The 24,877-nt window shown below is 41.4% G+C and overlaps 1 protein-coding gene across 3 annotated transcripts in view; it reads left to right on the top strand.

Annotated features, from left to right (window-relative positions):
* Positions 1–24,877, top strand: part of LOC109431003 (alpha-tocopherol transfer protein-like) — a 111,820-nt gene extending 86,943 nt beyond the window's left edge. For all 3 annotated transcript variants that reach the window (XM_029871473.2, XM_029871472.2, XM_019707127.3), the window contains 4 exons: positions 23,255–23,489; positions 23,548–23,642; positions 23,703–24,047; positions 24,302–24,877. In XM_029871473.2, coding sequence (XP_029727333.2) covers positions 23,348–23,489; positions 23,548–23,642; positions 23,703–24,047; positions 24,302–24,604 — 885 coding nt within the window. In that variant the 5' untranslated portion in view covers positions 23,255–23,347 and the 3' untranslated portion in view covers positions 24,605–24,877. The remainder of the gene's footprint in view (positions 1–23,254; positions 23,490–23,547; positions 23,643–23,702; positions 24,048–24,301) is intronic.

Below are 24,877 nucleotides of genomic sequence, written 5' to 3'. Positions count from 1 at the left end.
TACCCAAAAAAAATCGATTATTATTAATGTTCAGATGTGCCTTATGCGTCGAACTGAACAAGACGAGAGAGTACACACTCTGTAGGTACGTCCGTCGTGTCTGAAAGTGGCAGGCCAACTCTAGTGCAGTCCGCGTGGTCTTACCTTGGGCGGCCTCCGGCTTCATACCAAGTCTTCTTGTACCAACAAGTCACATCAGATCGGTCAAAGCACAAACGATTTTGGCTGATTGGCGTCTAATAAAGTGTTTATTGCAAAAGCGCACATGGGGTTTGAAGCGTACTGCCTGCATGCGTCTAGTCTAGGCGAGCAGTAAGTACCCAGATGGGAGCGCAAATTGCTTTGCCGATGGGGGTTGTTTTTGAGTGGGCTTTCTTCATTTTTTTGGCGGTTCGACGTTGAGCTTGCGCATCGGGAGTAATTTATCATAACCTAATATTCGCTGCTTTATGGCATACGGTGCGCACCTTCACGGTCAAGCACCAATACAGTCAGTTTATGGTAGGTATATAGGAAACATCATGCCATACGATCAGAAAAATCACATTTGATTTAAATCGCGAAAAGTTATATCTATCATTGACAATAACCCACAAATCAATACTAAGCACACAATGAAAATTTCCAATTTCACACTTGACCCACATTCGGTGTACGTTTCAGGAAGTGACGTTATGAAATCTGCCATTCAAACAAATACAAACGATACCTTACTAATTAGTTTATCATGTGCATTGTACAATATAAAACACTGTGATAGATGATAATAGCACACCAAAAAGGAATTAGCGTCTTCAAATTCACATCCGAATTCAAAAGTTACCGGACCGTCAGTCTTGACGGTGTGTTTGGATATAAACAACCTTGACAATGGCTTTGCTAATTCAATCAATACATAATGAGAAATTTTTCTCATTTTATATGATTAGAGGGTTAAAAAGGAAAGCCTTGTTGGCAATATATGAATGTAAATTCTACAACATTATTCAACTGTTGGTCGTAGTGTGGCTTCCACCTTTTAATTTTTATATAGCCGTTCGTCAGTTCAGTCTTTGTCCTTGCTCGTTAGGCCGTCCCTTATTTTGCAAAAAATGGATATGTTATAAGATCGTTGTTGGAAAATGATCGTTTTAGCTAAGAAATATGATCGTGTCAAAATTTGAAGTCCGTATCTCAAGGCTAAGTGGTCTCTCAAGGGGGGTCATTCCATATGAAGTGACCGAGAAAAAGTGGAAACGTGTTATCGACCATCACGGATTTTGACCAAATTTTGTTGGAATGTTTGTCTAAATGGAGGAAGAAAAAATCCAAATTTTGGTGCCGATCGGATCACCCCTCGGCCCGTGGCAGCACCCCTCGTCTTTGCCAATACAAGAAAAATCCAAGTTTTTCCATCCTTTCCTAAATTTATAGCTTTGAAACTATAACATATACACATTTTTGACCTTCAGCTTTTTTGAAGAAATTGTTGGAGAAATCCAGGAAAAATATTATTTTTCCGATACAGTGTTGCCAAATATGTTATTTTTCAATTTTAAAATTTAAAATCGATTTTTCGTCGAATAAGTATATTTTGATTTCAAAAATTTTGATTCCATCGTGTTTATCAGACATTTTCCAGTCGAAAAAGCTTAACTCCCCGAGGTCTTTTTGGCCGTTCCAGAGATACAGCGTTTTTAAACTTGGAAAACGTTTTTCTCTAATATGTCAAATTAGTCCAACTTACAAGTTTCGCTAATAAAACATTATTCGATGCAATTAAAAGGTGATTTGGGTTGATTTAGACCAAAGAGAATAGAAAACTATGTAAAAATAATTATATGACAGTGTTGCCAGTTCCTCAATTAGGCCGATGCAAATATTTAATTTGTTTTATGTCATCCCCCCCTTCAAAAATCCCAAAATATTGAAGGGGCGAAAAAAAAAACTTGGCGTCCCATGACTCCATTTTCAATAATTTTTTTTTTTACAAGCAACTATTTTTCAATAGTTGAAAAATATTTTTTCAATAGTTGGTAAAATTTGTAATTTTTCAATAGTTTTTTTTTCGTTTGTTCCTTATTTATTTTTGTCCCCCCCCCCCCTCGTACCCGATGAGAGGTCTCGGACATAAAAGAAAAATAATATTTGCATCGGCCTTATAGATTTATTTGATTGGATAACAATAAATTTGTAAAGTTTAAAATTTATATATTATAACCCTTATTTCAATTGACATTCAACCTATGTAAACATTAATGTCGACGAAAGCGTTGCCAAACATTTTTATTTTATTGTAAAAATCTCAATTACACGAAAACTTTTGTATCATTCAAATTATCAAACAAGAATCATAAATTCCTATTACTATTACTATTGGCCACACTGAACCAGTGTTTGGTGTGCAACTTTTTATTCTTCAGATAAACCTTTAATAAGGGCAGTGGTAAACTTAAATGTTCACTGAAATTTATTCATGATTCAGAATTACGCCAATTCAGAAAACCACCAGTTCAAATTACTCAACTTTCGGTACTATGTCACTTACTCATTTTTGGCTTCCCGCATCGAACTATAAAATAGAGTTGTTTTGTTCTTTTTTTGACAACAATAAAAAATCAGCGAATCAGAGAGGATGCAAAAAGAGCTCAAAAGTTAGTTTAAAAGTAAAAGTTTCACGAAAAGGATTTTGGAGTTCCCGTAGAGTTGCATTGTTTCGCTACAGCACATTAGAAAGGACCAACCGACGGATTAGATGGCACATTTAAAAGACTAGCATCCCGGGTATGCGTACAAGGTGTAACTATTCAGGCACCTAAACAACAATAAGATTGGGCATTAGAGAATTGCTTGCTAAATTTACTTTTTCTTCCGTTATGGAAGAAGGAGAGAAGGAGATTTTAAAGGATCATTCTGAAGCAGCATTTTCTATGCCTGGTATAAGAGATATACATGCCGCAGCTCCTTCTGGTGCCGATTCAATCATAAGGAAAACATTTTCCAGCCGAGTTTCGGAGTCGCTGTTCAAAAAATTAGCGCAAATATCACGCACACAAAAGGTGCAGCGAACGGAGTCTGTACACTGAAAGACGGCCTGCGGTTGAAATTGCTATTCTGCAGGGTCAATTTAAATACACAACGCCAAATTTGTGCAGAGTGAGTTTCGTTTGAATTCAACAGGTTAATATCTTTTTGGCCACCGGATTCGAACCAAGAACCTTGAGATCACCAGGCTACCACTCGGCTATTGAACCGGTTTATATGAAAGGAAACAAAACACACGCAACAAGCGTTTGTGGGTCGATGATCACGTTTTACCATGGTGAATATTAAAACTTCTTTATGCTGATCATTACCGCAAGCCGTCTTTCAGTGTAGCAAAGTAAAGAAATAAGAGGGCAATGTGTGAATCTGAAACAATATTTTTTTCGATAAAATAAATTTGAGCGACACACTTGTTTTGAATATTCCTATGCTTCAAGAGTTAATTTTATTTCATCAGAATAATTTTACGCCAATCGGTTCAGTAGTTTCCGAATCTATAGGGGTCAGACAGACTGACAGACAGAAATTCATTTTATGTATATAAATCTTGATATACCCATATATGATGAACTGGCAACACTGTCATATTTTCTTTTTCGTGTTCTTTAATTACCTATTCTTAATCAGTCCAAAGGAAATTGCACCTGATTTTATATGAAACATCGTTTTTTCTTTATTATTGGAAGTATCAAAAGTATGAAAATCACTTTTTACAAAAAGCAATGTTATATTTGGCAACACTTCCTTAAAAATAATGTTTCAATATATAGAATAACAATTAAAATGAGTATATTGATAGATACATTTTAAACTTTAACTATATATTCTTATTTATTACACATAGTTGAAAAACTGGCAACACTGCCACAGGCTGTATCTCTGGAACGGTTAAGCTTTTTCAATTGGAAAATGTCTGATAAACACGATGGAATCAAAATTTTTGAAATCAAAATATACTCATTCGACGAAAAATCGATTTTAAATTTTAAAATTGAAAAATAACATATTTGGCAACACTGTATCGGAAAAATAATATTTTTCCCGGATTCCTCCAACAATTTTCTTCATGATTTTCTTCAAAGCTGAAGGTCAAAAATGTGTATATGTTATAGTTTCAAAGCTATGAATTTGGGAAAGGATGAGAAAACTTGGATTTTTCTTGTATTGGCAAAGACGAGGGGTGCTGCCACGGGCCGAGGGGTGATCCAATCGGCACCAAAATTTGGATTTTTTCTTCCTCCATTTAGATAAACATTGCAACAAAATTTGGTCAAAATCCGTGAAGGTCGATAACACGCGGTGTGTACACTTGGTGTGGAATGAAGTTGTCAAAAATTGTAAGGGCCAAAAATGTGCTCAGAATTGCGATATCTCCATTCGTTAAAAAGTAATTGGCCTATTGCTCGTTCCTTCTTACGACTCATAGTATAGAGTAAAGTGGGGCAAAAGTTCGAGTGGGGCAAGGTTGTTCGGAGCAGTGCTGGAAATTTCATTTCGTCATATCTAAATTCAATCACCTATAGCTCATTTTAGAAGCTGAACCTGAGAATATGGTATATGACAAACTTGTGCAGCTAAACCAGTTCTGCAAGAAAGTCACGGAAAAACCACTATTTTTCGAATATTTAAGATAAATGTCACGGTCACGGACTACCTTCAAAAAATGGCAATGATATTCACGGTGAATATCATTTGGCATTTTTCAAAGGTAGTCCGTGACATTTACATTAAATATTCGAAAAATAGTGATTTTTCCGTGCCTTCTTGCAGAACAGGTCTAGCTGCACAAGTTTGTCATATACCATATTCTCAGATTCATGAGCTATAGGTGATTGAATTTTGATATGACGAAATGAAATTTCCAGCACTGGTTCGGAGCCTTTTTGAATAAAAGTCTTTCACTTCAAAAATTATGAAAATCGATCAATATTTCGAAAAGTTATGACAAAATGTTGATTTTTGATCAAAAAATTTTAATTTGTGATGGTCCTTCCAACGCATGGATTGGAATTGTAATGAATTCGAATTCGGTCTTTTATTTTGGGGCGTAACTAGGTATATCTTGAAGATGGTTTAACATGTATAACTTTTTTTTCAAAATAGATTTGGGAGTCATATTTTACACATAGTGGGGCAAAAGTTCGAATTGTGGGGCAAGAGTTCGAGTCATGTGGCAACTTTAGGTAAATCCCAAAAATTCGGCAAAATGTACATATTATCTCTAAAAATGAAGGAATTAGTGAAAAAATTCGATCAAAGTTGAAAAAAATGTCGTTTCTTGGTAAGAAATCAAACTTTGAACTAGTCAAATTGTAATCTTAATTTGAACCATTTCGAAATTCAATAAAACGACGTACTTTTTAGGCAAATATTGTCCCGAAAAAGATGTTAAACAGCTTTCCGTAATATAACCTGATAACATGGACTTTAATAGCATTAAAAAAAGCGTTTTTGCCATGGAAAACAGACAATTGAAAAATCACTGTGATTTCACCCATTTCGCCCCAGAGAAAGCACATTTTCGATGCACTCGTACAGCTCATGCATTGTATCACACGCAATATGTGAATACGTCAAATAAAAGCTTTTTTATCGTAGAATCGACCAACCGAATAATATTCCACATTATTTGTCATAAAATTATCAAATTTAAGTAATTCTTACTTGAAGAATGTTATCTTAAGTTGAACCATTTGTAATCTAAATTTGAACTAGTAAACGGGGGCGAGCTTCCAGTGTTGTTTTGTTTACTCTTGGAGGATGAAAAATTCCAAATTTAGTTTCCAAGTTCCTGAGGAGTTTAAAACATTCTCAGTTGAAATTCCACTGCCTAATGAAAAATAGTTATGGGAATTAGCAGATCCATGTGTTTTCCTATTGTTCAGCACGAAATTGGCTGTTGTGGGAGATGCTTGAGCTGCTGCCGCCAGTAGTTCAAATTAAGATTAAAATTGGTTCAAATTATGATTACGATGGTTAAAATTAAGATTAAAACCATTGTTGACGAATAATCGAATTTTTCAATGAAATTCGGTGTAAATATAAACTTTATACCACTTAACAGAAAGCTTATACCAGTGGCTTTCATGTACATACGATTTTTCCGTAGTAAATTTTTTCCATGTGGGAGAAAAAATCACTCAAAATTTGCCCTACTTCGGAAAGCCGCAATTTGGTTCAACTTTTGATTACCTACCCTATCTGAATTTGGAGAAAAACTGCTGACTTATGGTGAGGTAAATTTAACCCTAATTTGGGTAAAGTCCAGATCGAACTTTGAAGTTTATTCCAGTTTCAACATCAAATATTAATTGGTTTCAGGTATTCCTATTACCAAAGTGTCAAAATAGTGTGCTACGGTTAGCAAAATTCGACAAACTCTAGATTCGAACTTTTGCCCCAGTGATGGGGCAAGAGTATGAATAAGACGTACACATACATAAAGTGTTGTAACTCAAAATTGAAAAGACATTTGGCTTAAAACCTTTATCAAAAAATGTGCATCTTTGTTGGAAAAGTGCTTCACAGGCACATAACAAATGTTCAGAATCCTCCTTGTCCCTATTACAGAAACGGTAGGTACCACCTTCGAGTATACATAGTTGTTTCAAATGGTATTTACTTGCACAGTACCCTGTTATTGGGCCACAAAAAGTATTCAAGTCTTTTTTTTTTGACAGGCTGAGAAGTTTTTGAGTTATAATACCAACAGTCGTTCCACACTTTTTTGCACAATCTCTGATGGATACCTCCTTTTTTCGTTTAAAGATTTTGCAAATCTTGCTGTCCAAATTTGAGTCTTTCAGTGTGTTATGCATACCAAATAGTTTGACAGCATTTTGGACAGAAAAAAGGCTAACACCTTCAACTATTGCTAATTTGTTTCATTGCAGTATTGCGCTTTGCAAGAAAAAAATTAGTTTCACACTTTTACCGATCGAACAGTCAGTTGTGCGCAACGGTGAATCTCATATCATGGGCAGTATCCATATTTGCATTACTTAAAACATACCCAACCGGTATCGACCGCGTGCGATCAGTACAAGACTGAATGCAACAAATAATGGCACTTTTATATCCTTCAAAAGAAGAATATTAAAGATGTTAACAAGTCCAAGATGTTAACAAGTCCAAGTGCAGTATCTCCTGTGTGGTCCAATGACCACCCGTATTTATACTACCTTAGGTAGACATAATGAATCATACCTAGATATTTAGGTACTGTAATGTAGGTAGATATCCTATGCGCACAACCATTAGGTAGACACTACAGGCACTAGAGTGAGTGGAAGGGAGAGTGGCGTCAATGTCAAAATTGGAACAGCGATCATCTGTCAAATCCATACAAATTCCCGTTCCAAACGAGCAGGAGACCTGTCAAAATTGGAACATGACGCCACTCCCCCTTTCAGTCACTCTAAATACAGTGGTAGACATTCGTTTAGCCGAGAACAAAAAAAGTGTCAGGAAACTCATACAAAAGAATTTATGATAAAACTTTTTTATCGTAGTGATAGTATATCTAGTACAGTTTTATAAAAATGTGATACATTAAACTTACCTATACACTGAAACAAAACCGAGGGTAAAAACCCTTCAAATTTCATTTTTTGCCTAGACATTCGTTTAGCCGAGGTAAATAAAAAATTGGTTTTCAATAGATTTTTGCAATTTCGTGAGTATATTTCGAGAATATACTCCAAGGCATTTAGTTTTTGACGTGTTAGCAAGATATATGACCTTAAAAGTTTATTTATTTGTGAAATTCAGAGAAACATTATAAAAAAATGTCCCGATAACGAGAAGCGTCGATAAACAAATTTATTTAAGAAAACTGATTTCTGTAAACACTCAAACGTAAGCTAGATTAGCAGTTTTGAAAATATGGCACAGAATTATTGTCAGAAATGTTCAAATTATTGCATAAAATGTCATGAAAAAAATAAGTATATTGGTTTTTGGTTGGTTAAACTTTAAAATGGGATTGATAAAAGCTAAAATAAATAGTTCTGCATTGAAATAAATACGTGCCCTAATGCCTGTGGAGTATACCTGTTTGATACTACCATTACTAAATGAGTTAGAAGACTGCAAAGTGAAAGAACTGCAAGAAGTGTCAGATTTTGTGTACCCTGTTTATTCAAAAGCAGATGCTCATACAAAAATGCAAGATTTGGTTAAATAATTGGCATATTTCATTCAATCTGAAGAAATATATTATAAATGAGTCTTAGTTGTGAACCACATTCATTTTTAACATGATTTATTTGAAAAGAATGTCTAAATTATGAAACAAGTAGTTCATGCTAGAAATTTGAATACTTTCGGTGCCATTTCTCGAAATATGAGCCGTCCAATGTATATTATTTCAGCCAGAATACAGTCTAGAAGATATTGGGAGCTATTAGAAGACGTAATAGTAGTAAACGATGTGATTTATGCAAGTGAAACCATCATATTTCATCAAAACAATACTTAAATACGTGTTTTTTTATGGTTTGTGTTATTTTTTTCTGTTAAAAACGTTGTTTTTCGCAAAATTTCAACCTGCTTTGGTCATGAAACTTTCATTAGATTCTTTTTAAATACTTTCCGATAAAAATAACTACATCAAATCTCAATTGAGAAACATTTAAAATATTATGACATATTGAGACATATTGACATATTTAAAATATTATGACATATGAGATGCATGCAAAATTAATATGGCAACACTTCCAAAAACAATCTAATTCATGATTTACAAGTCGATCCATAATGCAGATCACCATACAAAATGACTTTGTTGGATATTTTTCGAAATTTGATAGTTTTTTTATTATGGAATTCTAAAAATTGTACAATTCGGCTAAACGAATGTCTAGGCAAAAAATGGCATTTGAAGGGTTTTTACCCTCGTTTTTGTTTCAGTGTATATATAAGTGTGATGTATCACATTTTTATAAAACAGTACTAGATATACTATCACTACGATAAAAAAGTTTTATCATAAAATCTTTTGTATGAGTTTCCTGGCACTTTTTTGAAATTTTTTTAGCCTCGGCTAAACGAATGTCTATCACTGTAGCATGACCAATCGAATCAGCAACAATTCCAGAAAATATTGTTTTTATTTCCGTTTCATTAAGGACAAGGTATTTGGAGTACATAGCTCAAAATTTCTGGAGCACCGTTTTTTAGAACCGTTGAACCGATTTGGATGAAAATGCATCACGCTAATTGTTCAGTGATTGTCATCAGCGTGATGCATTTTAATCCAAATCTGTTCAACGGTTTTAAAAAACGGTGCTCTAGAAATTTTGAGCAATGTACTCCAAATACCTTGTCCTTAAAACAATCTTGAAAGGGACCATAATGAGTTAACTTACCTTTCCACGCTAGTTATAAACAACAACAATCAGCCGGTGGGCAAGCGTCGGTGTTTGTTTTGGTCGAAGATAATGGAAACGTGCTGCGTGTTGCTTTGGCGCGCATCGACGTCGTCTGCTTTCTTGCTCCTGATTGGCTGCGCGCAACTGGAGTGGAGTTGCGCGTAACTGCCCGGCGCGCAAATAGCGCAACGAAAGAAAAACTATACAAAATATTCGCAATACCTGATTACAATCGATTTGCGCACCTCTTCCGTAAACCCTCGCATTTGTTCCCCTTGAGGAAAAAATTTCAACTTTTAATGAAGGTTATCGTTTGTTTACAACGCTAGCAACACATAGACACCCAGCAGTTGTCAAAATAAAGCATAGTCTTTTTTATACAGAGCCTCAAATGTGTACTCATAATTAACGATACAGTCCTTATGTTGGACTAGGTGGCCAAAATAAAAACTGGTCAATGATAGGTTTATGTCAGGTTTGACGTCACCTTTACCGAACAAAGCCTTAAACCTGCGACACCAATGTTTATGCTTGCTAACTGGGGCTGGTTTGAATGATATGGTTATACCGATTATAATTCGCCGGAGAGCCTCGACTGATTGGTGTCAATTGAATGATCAGATCAGAACGATGAATAACATTACTTTTTTCAATTTATGGGCTGCTATTGCAAATTACAATTTGTCCTTTCCACCTTTGGTCCATTCGACCTTTAGCCCTTCGACCTTTTGTCATAGATTCCATGAATAGCGAAAAAACCGTGTAAAAACATCGGGTATATCTCAAAATACATATTGATACAGGGAATTTTCTATTGTTTTAAAAATAATAATAATCAGATTTTATTTAGATTTTGCTTGATTTCTCTGGGTAATTCGGTTGGAATTACACTGGCTCATGTACCATTTGGGCAGGCAAACTAAGTTTGGGCACTTTTCTTCTTCTTCTTCTTCTTCTTCTTCTTCTTCTTCTTCTTCTTCTTCTTCTTCTGTTTGGCTCTACGTTCCCACTGGAACTTGGCCTGCTTCTCTACAACTTAGTGTTCTTTGAGCACTTCCACAGTTATTAATTGAGAGGTTTTCTCTGCCTGCCATTGCATGAATTTGTACATTGTAAGGCAAGCACAATGAATGATACACTATGCCCAGGAAGCCGAGAAAATTTTCCCGACCGGAATAGGAATCGAACCCACCGACTCCGGATTGGATTGGCGATCCATAGTCTGGGCTAACTGGAAACGCTGGGGACTTTTCGCTATAATTAAATCAATTTCATACCAATTGATTTGAATTATTGTACTCTTGAACCTCTTTTTATGCACCTGGCTGAGGGTGCATAAACTAAAAATGTGCATAAATTAGAAAAAGCATAAAAAGAGATAATTTGGTGCATACATGAAGTTGAGGTTGTAATGAGGAAGCTTAGTTCGCGAGAACAGGTCTTGCTCCTGGGCGTTTGAGATGGCGCCAAGAGGTTTTCCCGGAAGGTCCCAGATAGCCCCAAAAGGGAGCGTTTCAGGGGGTTGTTTCGGGGATTTCATGAACATTTAAAGGGCGTTTCGTCACGTTTGGTTGACGTTGGAATTAACGGGGATTTCAGGGGCGTTTCACCCGAACGGCGGCGATTGATAACAGCTGCATTCTTGTGTTCCGCTGATTTATAGTTTCGAATTTCTCCCGTTTCGTACCACCCACGCAACATCCTACTGGGGTACTGGTGATGAACGGAAAAAGTGCAGTGTTTTATGGAATAAAAAAAAACAGACAAACGATCGTGCGCAAAGTACGATCCTTACAAGTTGAATAAGATCGAGCCCTGAGGACGATCCAACCCAAGGATCGAAATGTTGGCAATGATATAAAATTATCAACGCATTTTCCCGTGACTGAAAGCCGAAAAACTCCATAGCTTTCAATTATAGTAATTAGGGGTTTCAGGGTCGGGGTATCAAAGAGCGTTACAAGGGGTTTCAGGGTCGTTTCAATGCATTTCATAGGCATTTCAAAGAGCTTGGATGGGGGGTGGGGGTCAGTGCTCGGTTTAGGAAGGTATTCGGGGCTTTTTATAGGCGTTCCAAGAGGTTTCAGGATATTTAAATTAATATGATTTCAATTACTTTCAATGGGAATACGGAAGTTTCAGAGGTGTTTCGACGTTTATTAAGTTAGGGTCGTGTCATGGAGGGTTTCAGGAACACCCTTAAATCAAAGGCGTTTTTAGGGGCATTTCAAATACGAGGTTTTCAAAGGTATTTCAATGATGCTATGGATGTTTCACAGGCGTTTAAATGCACTTCAGGGCCGTTTCAAATGGTTTCAAGGTTTTTTTTGTGAAGGTGTCTCTAAAAATCCTCTAAAACATCCTGATGTGCTTTCAAAATCCACCTAAAGTCCCCTCGGGCCCCATGTAACGCAATTGAGATCCTACGAAACCCCCGAAAACGTCTTCGTAACGCCCTTGAAAATCCACTGAATCTTCCTGAAATGCTTTCAAAATCCCCCTACAATAAGTACTAGAACCTGAGACCCTCCGAAACCATGAAAACGCCTTCGTAACACCTCAGTAACGCTTATGAAATCCGCCGAAACCTTCTGAAATACTTCTAAAACTCCCTCGGACTCCATGTAACGCACCTGTGACCCTCTGAAAGCACCTGCTGAAAATCCTCTGAAACTTCCTAAAATGCTTCCTAAATCCCCAAACACCCCCCCGGACCACATGTAACGCACCTGAGACCAGGGATGGAAATGATGAAAATTGCAGCTGAGCAGACACAAACTTACTCGTGAACAACAGGGGCCCGAGAATACTCGCGCTTCTTTACTCGTGAACAAACGAAGTTGGCAAGCACTCGCCTTTGATTCGCGAAGCTTCTCTGAGCTTTTTGCATTTTGATGAAAAACGCATTTTCAAGACTGGTACTGCTGCTTCTCAGGAACAATTATGATGGATCATCACTGGATTTGATGCACTTCCGCACCTTCACTAGTTCTTTGTGAATAAAAACTCATGCGTGTTTTTGTTTTCATTTTGCTTCTTACTAACGACGCAGGCGGGTGCGACTAAACTCACACACTGTTTTCTCTCGGAAACATGAGTAACCCTTGTGTTGGATTTTCACTCGCGAATTGCTTCACAATGAGAACAATTCCATCACTGCCTGAAACCCTCCGAAACCACTGAAAACGCCCCCGTATCGCTTCCAAAACCTGTCGAAAATCCTCTGAAACTGTTTGCAATGTCCTCGAAACCCCCTCCAGACCACCGAAAATGCCCCTAAAACCTGCTTCGAAAATCAAATCTCACGCAATCTCCTCCCCTGAGACCCCCTGAGTTGCCACTGAGACTCCCTGGAATCCCCTGATAGCTATTGTTTGATAAGACCCTTTATACCCCCTTGAATTGCTTCTGAGATCTCTTCTTTTATCCCATTTAAAGCGCTTGTGCCATAGTGCAATAAACTGCATTAGATTACAGGGAACAGACATCCAGGCTAGAACAAATTTCATTCAGAAAGTTGTGTAAGGATTTGAATCTTCACTTGAGTAAGGTTGCAAACCAATACACGATGAAAACGCTAACGCCACCAAGCACCATATTGCCACAGTCAGTGGTGAATTGAAACATTTCAGGTGGTGAATTAAATTAGTATGGGAAATTAACCGATTGCAGCGCCACGATGTTGCCACTTGTGTTGCCGATTTCAAATGGCCGTTAAATTCCTCACACAGTTTCGGAACTGGACTTGGATGTCTGTTTTCTGTGATTAGATGTTCACTTTAAGGCCGGACGGGACGGTTGTTGAATCGTCCGTCATTGTTGAGGCGCCGCAGTGCCTCAAGCGGGTAGTTCTCGGATTTCTGGCGGGATAGAGTCTCGCAAGACCTGGGGTACCAGAAATCCTCCGTTGATCCGGCTCGAAGGACCAAATGTTTGGGCGCCGCAGTGCCTCAAACGGGGATTTTTCCTTCCGCAGAAAGAAAAATACACGGGAAGTACTTTACACTAAAGCACTTTATTTTACTACTAAACTTTGCGTTGTCGAAGCCACGCAAACGCTTTTACACTTCTACTTCGCGTTGTCGAAGCCACGCGAACGCTTGTACACTTCCAAATTATCCTTCACTTCTTACTTAAACTTTACACTACTTGACCGTTAGCCGGGTCAAATGATACTGTTTCGTTGTTCGGTGGTGGTGCTCTCCTTTTATAGCACTCCGGAAGGCATCCAGAATGTTCTACAATATTCCCGGATAAAACATTCTAGAACCTTCCGTCGATCTGGCTGCACTGCTCGAACGAAGTAACTCACGGTCACTCACGAGCGGCCTGCACATGTTCTTCCAACTGGGTGCCGCCGCGATGAGGCTCGCGCGCTCGCAGCTGTCATCATCAATCATCATCGTCGGTGGTGAGTGGTCCCGCACTGGGATCGTTGTCGCCGCCGTGTTTACTTTTGTGGGAGCTCGAGTGACGCTGTTCGATCTCGTAGGGGAAAGTGGGGCACCAAAGCGTTTATGGGAAAGTGGGTCACTTTCGCCACCGGAGCGCCCGATGGGCGCGAACATACTGCCCCCGGGCTGGAAGCACTCTTGTCGAAGCAACGGCATTGGGTGACGGTTGGCTTCTCTGCGATTGAGTTGAAGCGATGGTCGACTCGTCGGAATGTTTCCCTGTTGTCTTCGTCGTGGCACTTTGACACAAGATATCTCCATCAGTTTGGATAATCCAGCGTGTCCTTCCTTGGATGGGCTGAGTTGCTCGACAATCATCTCACAGCAAACTTCCGCACTGATCAACTCGCCCACCAGAGCAGGCGTCGAAGCATTTGCAGAAGTCCTCGGTGGTGGTTTCGATGGCTTTGTGTGCCACTTCTTTGTGGCCTTCAGTCTTTGAAGCTCGTGGAACTTTCCCTTCTCGCTGTTACTGTCAAAAACCGTGACACGTACAGCAGTGCTTCGGGCCAACTTCACGCTGTTTAGAGTTCTACACTTCATTGTGTCCGACTCTGAGCCTTTGGGAAACACCGGGTTCATCGATATTTTCACCAACGACAACTTGGAGGGTTCGACCTGAACGGACTCCACTTGGTCGAAAAAGGGTTCGAGGGCTGTCACAAGTGAAAGCTCCCTGTGTGACAGCAGATGCGGTTCGTCTAGAACGATCTCCCATTGGATTGCAGCTGTTGCACTACTCAATGGCTTTACGTGCGACGGCTTATCCTGAGCGATCTTCACGTGTTTCGGGTTAGCTGCAGTGGAATCTGGAAGATCACTGCACGACTTGGAATGCTCCTTGTGAGCAGACTCTGGTTCCATGGCGGATGTCACAGTGCGCAGAGGGTATTCTACGCAGGACAAATCAGAGAGCTCCTCCTGAGCGGACTCTGATTCTCTCGTGCTTTCCGTGGACTCGATTGTACATGAGGCGTGGTTCGTCAGCTCCAGTCCGGACGATCTGGTCTGCATTCTCTGGAGGAAGTCGGACCCTTCGACGAATGTCGCAGTGTGAACGGGTTGTTCCTCATTGGACGGACCAGAGAGCTTCTCCTGAGCAGACTCTGGGTGCTTCACGGCTGCCACTGTTACAGTCTCGGTGCTAGCCTCCACTCGACGTAGCTGCTCGGAATACTCCTTCCGAGCAGATTCCGGATGCTCGACGGATGTCGTGGAATGGACGTTTGGATGTGGTCCCACACTTGCTTGTCGGGAGTGCTCCTCCTTATCGCACTCCAAGCGGTGTTGATGATCCACTTCATGCAGTAGACCAGGGCCTGCTGACTCATCAGACTTCACGGTGTAACTTGATGAGTCGGAGTGCTCCACCCGAGCGGACTCCGACTGGCGATGGTTCCGGATACTTACCGGTTTGCAGTGCTCCTTCTGAACATCCTTCGGTTGGTGGTTTGTTCTGGACGCGTCAGAGAGTTCCTTGAGACCAGACTGCGTTTGGTTGTGAATCCGCAAGCATCCTGAAGATATCCAATCCTTGCTGGCCGGTTGGATTACCTGGACGGGGATCGTAGTGCCACTCGATAGCTGCACACAGGACTGGCTGGATAGCTTCGTCGGTGTGAACTCTGTACGGAGGGAAGTCCGCTTCCAATCCGCGCCTTGTCGATCTTCAGTGCTTGGCACGTCACATCTCGTTGTGTGACGCGGGTCCTTCGTACATGTCGACCTATCGTGTTCTCTCTGAACGGTGCTCGAATCGTCCTTGGACGCCTCAGAGATTGCCGGCGGCTCTAGACTGGATGAGTCGTAGAGTTCTTCTGAGATGGACTCCACCTGATGCCGATCATGGAAACTAGCTCGGCACTCTCTCGGTTGCAACATGGCTGGTTTCTGGGTAGGTGTCACAGTGTGATTTGCTGGCGTCACACTGGACCGATTGGAACGCTCTCCCTGAGCGAATTCCACGTTGTTGACGTTCGTCGCAACGTGACCCGACGGTACAACGTTGAACTTGTCAGAGTGCTTCTCCCGAACAGGCTCGGATCGCTGCCTGCTTTGGAAGCTTTTCAAAACACGGACCTCACTCTCGCTGAGTTGGTACTCACCAGCCAAGCTCGCAGATAGCTTCTCTATCCTTAGCAGCGCTTCGATGTGTAGTCGGTCGAAGTCCATCTGCAGCTCTTCTTGTTCCTTGAACTCCGATGCAGGGATCCGGTCCAAGATCTCCTGGTGAAGCTTAGCGTACTCCTGGTAGTACGTGCCTAGTTTCTTCTCGTACACCCGCAGGAGCGACGATCTTACCTTCGACGGGTCGTGGTTCGCCTCCACCAGGTTTCCGATGACGTACCGGATCTTCCGCGTGACCTGTTCACGGAGATGGATGAGCAGCTGTGTCTCATGCATGGCGGGTGCCTCAAATTCCGATGTGCGGTGTCTCATCTTCACTTCTACGGTCGGTGGTTGGTTGATAAGAGTCCTCTTTTCGGTGCTCACGCAAGAATTCACCGACGGTGCCGATCTCCTTTGACCGGCGGAAATCCTCGACTGGTCACCGAACACCTCACTGATCGGCGGACGATCTTGTCCTTGGTGACGAGCAGGAACTGTCCCGCTTCCACTGATACCTCCTTGATCAGCAGAAGGCTTTTACGGTACCGATAGCAAGGCTCGCTGATCGGTATGAAATTGTCTTGGTTGTCTTGTCGGCGGCAAGAATGACACATCCAATGCCGATCGTCCACTGACCGGCGGTAATTTCTCTCGCCCGTTGACCAGGGAAACACTTCTTCTGGGGCCGATGACCTCGTTGATCGGCAAGAAATCTTCTCGTTGGTGATGTCTTTGCCGGCGGCGAAGATGTCACCCTTGATGCTCGTAGCACACTGACCGACAGGATTCCTCGACTGGTTGCCTCAATGACCAGCAGGACGCTTCGCTGCGGCCGACCGACTCTTCAATAGGCTGGTGTCCTTACCGGCGGTAAGGATGTCACCGTTGATACCGATCTCTCGTTGACCGGTACGGAACTCCTCGGCTGGTCGCCTCGATGACCAGCAGGACTCTTCGCTAGGACCGACCGACTCGTCGATCGGTGGGATTCCTCCGATGGATGGTGTCTCTGCGGCGGCAAAGAAGTCACCGTAGGTGCCGATCGTCCACAGACCGGCAGGGATTCCTCGACTGGTCGCCTCGTTGACCAGGGGAACAACTCGCTGGTGCCGATCTCCTCACTGACCGGCGGGAAATCCTCCAGGGGAAAGGGTCTCGTTTCCACTGATCACTCCTTGACCAGCAGAAAGCCTCGCTGGGACCGACCGACTCGTCGATCGGTAGAATTCTTCAAATGGGATGGTGTCTTTGCCGGCGGCAAAGATGTCACCGTTGGTGCCGATCGTCCACAGACCGGCAGGGATTCCTCAGCTGGTCGCCTCGTTGACCAGTAGGAACTTTGCTGGAATCGGCCAACTCGTCTGTCGGTAGAAATCCTTCGATGGGATGGTGTCTTTGCCGGCGGCAAAGAAGTCACCGTTGGTGCCGATCGTTCACAGACCGGCAGGGATTCCTCGACTGGTCGCCTCGTTGACCAGGGGAACTACTCACTTGTGCCGATCCCTTGTTGACCGGCGGTCTCCAGGGATAGGGTCCTGCTTCCACTGATTGCTCCTCAAATCAGCAGAAGGCCTCGACGGGTTGGTATCCTTGCCGGCGGCAAGGTGTCGTTGGCTCCGGTCGGCTCGCTGACCGGCAGGGGTTCTTCGCTTCGATATAGAACCGGGGACTGTAGGCCGGTTCCACTCCACGGGCACTGAATCCGGTTCGGACGGACCAAATGTTGAGGCGCCGCAGTGCCTCAAGCGGGAATCACTTGGATTTCTGGCGGGATGGAGTCTCGCAAGACCTGGGGTACCAGAAATCCTCCTTTGATCCGGTTCGAAGGACCAAATGTTGAGGCGCCGCAGTGCCTCAAGCGGGAATCACTTGGATTTCTGGCGGGATGGAGTCTCGCAAGACCTGGGGTACCAGAAATCCTCCTTTGATCCGGTTCGAAGGACCAAAATGTTGAGGCGCCGCAGTGCCTCAAGCGGGTAGTTCTCGGATTTCTGGCGGGATAGAGTCTCGCAAGACCTGGGGTACCAGAAATCCTCCGTTGATCCGGCTCGAAGGACCAAATGTTTGGGCGCCGCAGTGCCTCAAACGGGGATTTTTCCTTCCGCAGAAAGAAAAATACACGGGAAGTACTTTACACTAAAGCACTTTATTTTACTACTAAACTTTGCGTTGTCGAAGCCACGCAAACGCTTTTACACTTCTACTTCGCGTTGTCGAAGCCACGCGAACGCTTGTACACTTCCAAATTATCCTTCACTTCTTACTTAAACTTTACACTACTTGACCGTTAGCCGGGTCAAATGATACTGTTTCGTTGTTCGGTGGTGGTGCTCTCCTTTTATAGCACTCCGGAAGGCATCCAGAATGTTCTACAATATTCCCGGATAAAACATTCTAGAACCTTCCGTCGATCTGGCTGCACTGCTCGAACGAAGTAACTCACGGTCACTCACGAGCGGCCTGCACATGTTCTTCCAACTGGGTGCCGCCGCGATGAGGCTCGCGCGCTCGCAGCTGTCATCATCAATCATCATCGTCGGTGGTGAGTGGTCCCGCACTGGGATCGTTGTCGCCGCCGTGTTTACTTTTGTGGGAGCTCGAGTGACGCTGTTCGATCTCGTAGGGGAAAGTGGGGCACCAAAGCGTTTATGGGAAAGTGGGTCACTTTCGCCACCGGAGCGCCCGATGGGCGCGAACAGTCATTGCTGTGTTGATAGTGAGATGCAAATCTTATGTTCTACTCCATATGATGGATTACAAATTTGATCATTCATTTGCTCACTTGCGGTCATAAGCATAACTAGGTCATGTGTCTAGGGAGGCCATGGCCATATTGATATTGATTTTTTTATACTCCAGAACTGCTCCACAAAGATACTTATTGCCTGAATCTCGTGATTTTTTTCCGGATTAGATTTTTCTGGAGGGGCCAGGCCCCCTCTGGCCACCCCCTATTTACGCCAATCAGGGTGGCCAGTGAATTTCAGATTTTGATTTCCCGGTTTTCTCCCGGTTTTTTCCCGAAATTTTCAATTTTTTCCCGGTTTTACTTGTGTTGAATAAAATAATCCCTATCGGTTCAGGAGCTGTTCCAGGATAAATTTCAGAACTAACATATGTTTGAATTTTCAATTAAACTCCTGGGTGAACTTCAAGAGATTCTTTTGGGTAAAATTCAGAAATAATCGCTTAACAATTTTAATTCCTGATGACATTTTTTTGCAATGCCAATGAAACATAGGTTTCTGTAAAAACTGTACATGTACATTTGTGCAACTGTAAAGTACTTTCACATTTCTTCTCATTTTTAGTTTGAACGTCAAAACATCATTTCCACTAGAAATGATACAGTATGCCTGATACTTGTGTTAAAATTTTGAAGATGTTTCATATCAACTTAATTTAAACAACATTTTCAGATTCAGCCATTTTTGGCACACAGGCTTCTTTGAAAAATATTCAAACTTTTGATGGAAAGCAATTATATTACAGAAATTCTTGCATGAATCGCCCAAGAAACCGTTTTTCTTCGCAGTACGCAGTTGCGAAGGAATGACAATTCAAATGGCTGTCACTGTGGAATTTTTATTCCAGGAATTGATCTAAAACTTTCTTGAGCGATTCCTTTTGAACACGAAACTGGCCTTATTGCTGAATTCCTTTGAGCAATCGTTAATTCCTTTTAACAATTTTACATTTTATTTCCGAAAGCCTATAGGCTTTATTGTTTTGTGTTCGTCTCTCATGTTCCATATAATAACATTATTTGTTTTAGTAACACTTGCCAAAAAAAACTGCTTAGAATTACGTTTGGCCAAGTAAAAATACTGATTCTAGGTTTCAGTTTAGTTGTACATAACTGTTGTTAAAATTTAGCCAACGACAACGTCCTATTTACTCCATTTAGTCTGTCTTTCATCAATTCCTTGTTGCTGTTGTTAAAATACATTTCCCACAATTTCAATTTGATGTAGACAAGTGAAAAGAAACATGTGAGTGCCCTTGTTAGTTTTTGTAGCATTATTGTATTTTGGTGACATCGATACAAGACTAATTCAGAGGAAGATTGCCCTTTACTAAAGTTTACTGAAACTCTTTACATTATTACGCAGGAATTATAAATTATTGTTTCTTCTTGATTTGCTGAAAACTAAGAATAAAAACATTTATAACTTTTAAAATGACTTAACAGATCGACTTCAGCAACCGATATTATGATTTTAAAATTCTCAACATCTAAATATAACGCAAGTCGTATTTTCAATAAAATATATCGAAATATTGCAACTTCTGTTAAACCAGCAACAAGCTTGGTATTACAGATTATTTTCATGGATGATAGAAAAGTGATTAATAATTAGAAATAATAGAGCAGTATAGAATTATTCCTGGAAATGCAAAGTTTTCCTGGTGGCAATCTGAATTCCCGAATATTTCCCGGTTTTTTCCCGGTGATTCCGAATTCCCGGCTTTTTCCCGGTTTTCCCGGTTCGCTGGCCACCCTGGCCAATGCTTGCGGTGCACAATCGACTGAAGTTTCAGATACCTCTGTGCAGTGGAAATTGATATTTGCATCGCAAATCGCGATCAAATCGTTGGAAAGAGATGGAAGATAGCAGAAGTGCTACGTCGTTCCGTGTCACCTTAACATATGAACAAATAGAAAGAAATCAGATATTCATTGTTTGAGATAATTGAGTTAGTTCTAAGTTTAATTTTTGAAACAAAATAAAAATACCACTTTTAAAACAGTGCACTAAGGGCTAGGATCGCAATTTAGCCGGATAACATTTATTACTCCGAAACGAAGCATTTCCGACACATGGTGTCTTCGACAATTTTTTTTGTAATGATCAGGGGCATTAACTGCCAAGAAATTAGTAATTCGCAACTTATATGCATACACGCAGAAAAATAAATTGTAAACACAATTAAATTCTAGTTCAAATCAACCGATTTTTCAGTTTACTATAGCGACAAACTGATTTCTAGTTTAAACTGAACTTTCTATTGTTTGATAATACAAATATTTTCATTTGTCGAAATTTTTGGCTGTTTGTTAAAACAAACAGAGATATGGTATTTTCAACATGAAATAATGGATTGATTCAAACGACTGCACTTTTGCCACTAACAAACCCGGAATGTGATTGTGTTGGTGACGGCAGCAACTGCGGCAGCTCGGAAATCTATTTTTAGACCGTCGGTAAGCGGATGGGGAGGAGAACGACTAAAAAAAGACAAAAAAGGCGAAACCGATCAACTTTTTGTGGATGCTGTCGTGAGTACCTGCGCGTTTTCCATCACGGCCAAAGCTGCACTTGGAAGTTGGCGTGATGGATTTGCTGCACCTTCTTCGTTGTGGCGATGTTGGGGTAAGCATTTTATAGATGTGTGAGTGCTTTCGGACCATGTTTATGGTTTTTATTTTGTTGAAACAAATGAAATTTTTGACATTGTATGAAATGATGGTAATCGGTTTTTTTTTATCGATAAACTCTAAATGAAAACAATTAAATATAACATTGGAATATGTTCCGTTGTGGAACGGTGATTTTCGGGGTGGATGGATTCAGGACCGGTAACTCTTTTGGAAGGTGGACTGTAACACCTTGTGATGGAGAAAAACGCGAATTGTTCACTTAACTAACTAAACTATTGTATTTCGTATTCGTTTGAATCTATCGGGGTCGGGGTTGAATCTAAACTATTTCGGTGCGTACACGTCGGCGGTAGAAGTTGAACTCTCCTTGTCGAGGAGCGTACGGGATGAATGAAGTGGAAGGAGAAAGGTACATATTTAGCGTGGTGATTGTGGTGGAGGAAAATTCCTTGCGAACAGGCTGTTGATTGGTTCGGTCGTCGTCGTCGGCGGCGGGCACATAAGGACCCGCTGTATATGCGAGGCCGCAGAGATTAAAATTTTCGTTTTCAATGAATGAAATTCAACGTGAATTTTGAAAATTCTCAACTGAGGGATCAAAATAAAATTCATTTTGGTGAATGAAATTTTTCACCTATTCATTCATTTTTCTGTCACTGACAATTTTCACTGAGAAATAAAACTGGACCGTAACTCCCGATTATACTTTCAATCACCACAAAACTTGTGTATAGTAGTTAATTAGAATATTAATTATGCTCTCTATTTGTCCATTAAGCCGGATTGTGCATCTGTTAACAGAAATTAGACATTTTACGACGTGCGCAAAAATATTCGTGACAGAGAATTGAATGAAAAAAGAGAGGCATTCAGCTGACAATGAATGTGGCCAAAAACGAATGAAAAAATGAGAATGTCAATCTTCACTTTCAATCTTCGAATTTTTTACTCTCTGTGCGAGGGTCGATCCTTGCGTGCATGTTCATTCACGTTGTCGTTGGATGGACAGTTGGACGGCGTGCAGTGTAGAAGGGAAAACTGGGGCTCAATCGCGGTTACCACTTCGCGTTGGCGCGAACAGAATAAATAAATTATCAGTTTGAAAATCAACCATGCGTTTTATTGTTTTAAACAAGCGCCATTTTTCTGCGTGTAGGTTGGCGCAACCATCTAACTTTTCAGTTTTACGTCTTAGAGACTTTGCGTCTTCGACAAAGTTGTTCATTTTGACAAAACAAACAACTCTTCCTAAGACGACAAAATTCCACAGCCTATTATTTTTGGGTTAATAAAAAAAATCATTAGTCAAAAATCAGTTTTTGAGCTTATTTTGCTGTTTGTAAGAGAATTGAATAGAACTACTGTGAAATTGAAACTGAAAAAGCATGTATTGTCATTACGCCAAGAAGAATAAAAGACTTGTAACAACAAGGAATAGAGCTTGCTGACGTTTATTCACCTCTCTTTTTCAAGCATGCAGGCGGGATAGGATTTGTTTTCATCGGGAAACCTTTCCTGATGACAACAAATCCTATTCCGCCTGCATGTTTGAAAGAGATAGGTGAATAAACGTCAGCAAGCTCTATGAAATCGAATCCTGAAAACAGAACTTTTTGCTTTTTCAATGTTTATTTTTCGTTACGTAAACACCAAGGAAGCATGTTAGCTTTGCAAATGTAATCTCTGCTAATATCCCCATTATCTAAACTTAATTCGTTGAGCAGATCCAGAAAATAATTTCTCGTCATTGAAGCACGCTAGAAAAAATGCGCGCATTCACTCTCCACAGTGGATCGTGATTATGCAAATTAAGCGCTGTTTATTCAAAGTGATCCATCATTTCCAGTACTCAATCGAACCTGAATCACCCTTGCTAACGAATCGCTCCTTGCATGTTCTTATCATTGTAGAAAGCGAAATCAAAGAAAAAGGTCGTCATACGACCTCCGGCAAAGCCATTCATCAGTGGACACTTGTGGAAGCCACCGACAATTCTAAACAGGATGCCGGAACCGGAGGGCGTCAAGCATATGCTTGAGATGGACAAGGACCTGCCACCGAAGATCTCCGAGGTGGCCGCCAAGCAGGGCGAGGATCCGGAAAAGACCTGCTTGAAGATTCAACAACTGCGGGATATGATCTATGGTAAGTTAAGGGCATTGTATGTCACGAAATTGTAATAAACCATATTTTTTTTCGAAAGAACTTGGAGGATGCGAACCACACCGGATGGATGATGACTACCTGTTGAGATTTCTCAGGGCACGCTTCTGGAAAGTAGAGAACTCTTACAAGCTGGTATGGATGACTTGGCCTATATACTTTCAATTTTCACACTACAATCTTTACTACTTCCAGATGTGCCGTTACTACGAATTCCGCGAACACAACACGGACCTGTACGAGAACGTCAACCCGATGACCTTGCGTTCGCTCGGAGACGATAACATCATCACAATCTCGCCGTACCGAGATCAGGAAGGTCGACGGGTGCTCTTCTTTAAATTCGGAAATTGGCGGCCGTCAAAAATTCCCCTCACAGACTTGTTCAAGGCGACGCTCCTGATGCTGGAGGTGGGCTCTCTGGAACCGATTTCCCAGGTTGTCGGAGGCATTGGCATCATGGATCTGGAGGGGCTCTCGCTGAACCACGCTTGGCACATGAGCCCCTCGGTGGCGCAGAAGATCATCGCACTGCTGGTGGTGAGTATTTGGATGAGTGGTTTTGAGAATATACGCAAAAAGCTGATTACACTTATTCGAAGAGGGTATTCTGCTTAGAGGGTTCGAAAAGTCGGAACAATGAATTCTAAGTTGGATTCAAAAGTTTACAGTTAAACTTCAGACAGAAGATGGAAAAATATAAAACTTCTCAAAGTATAAAACTCTATGATAATTTGAATTTCAGAAGAAATGGACAACTTCTCACTTTAATCCGTTTCCTTAATCTCTTCCAGACCTGCATGCCTGTCCGGACCACGGCCATCCACATCGTCAATCAAGGCTGGGTGTTCGACACCGTATTCCAGATGTTCAAACCCCTGCTGAACGATCGGATGCGCGAGCGGCTGTTCTTCCACGGTACCGACCGGGCCTCTCTACACAAACACATCGACGCGGAATTCCTACCGGAACGGTACGGCGGAACAAAGCCCGAATACCCGTACACCTACTGGCTAGATCACCTGTGCGGAAACGAAAAAGTGGTGCACGAGCTGGAACAGCTCGGGTACGTGGCCGATCCGGCCAGCGAGGAATGACCAAAGCCACGCCCGAAACGTGGGACACACGTGACTGTGATCGATGAATTTGTGACGTGCTGCTGCACGATTTGCTGCAGCATGTAGGTAGATAGTGTTCATGATACGGGGGACTCCCGCGATACTCTAGAGGGTTAGCGAAATTGCCAAATTTGTGCCTTCGTTTACAGTTCGTAGATATGGGAAGAATGCGAGCCTTTGTTGGCTATGCATTAGTTTTAATGTAAAATAGTGTGAACTTATACAAATCAATAAATGATATTCCTAATTGAA

The sequence above is a fragment of the Aedes albopictus genome, chromosome 2, assembly GCF_035046485.1.
Source record: "Aedes albopictus strain Foshan chromosome 2, AalbF5, whole genome shotgun sequence".
Classification (NCBI taxonomy): Eukaryota; Metazoa; Arthropoda; class Insecta; order Diptera; family Culicidae; genus Aedes; species Aedes albopictus.
The sequence above is the reverse complement of the archived record's forward strand: the minus strand, read 5'-3'. Positions and strand labels throughout refer to the sequence as shown.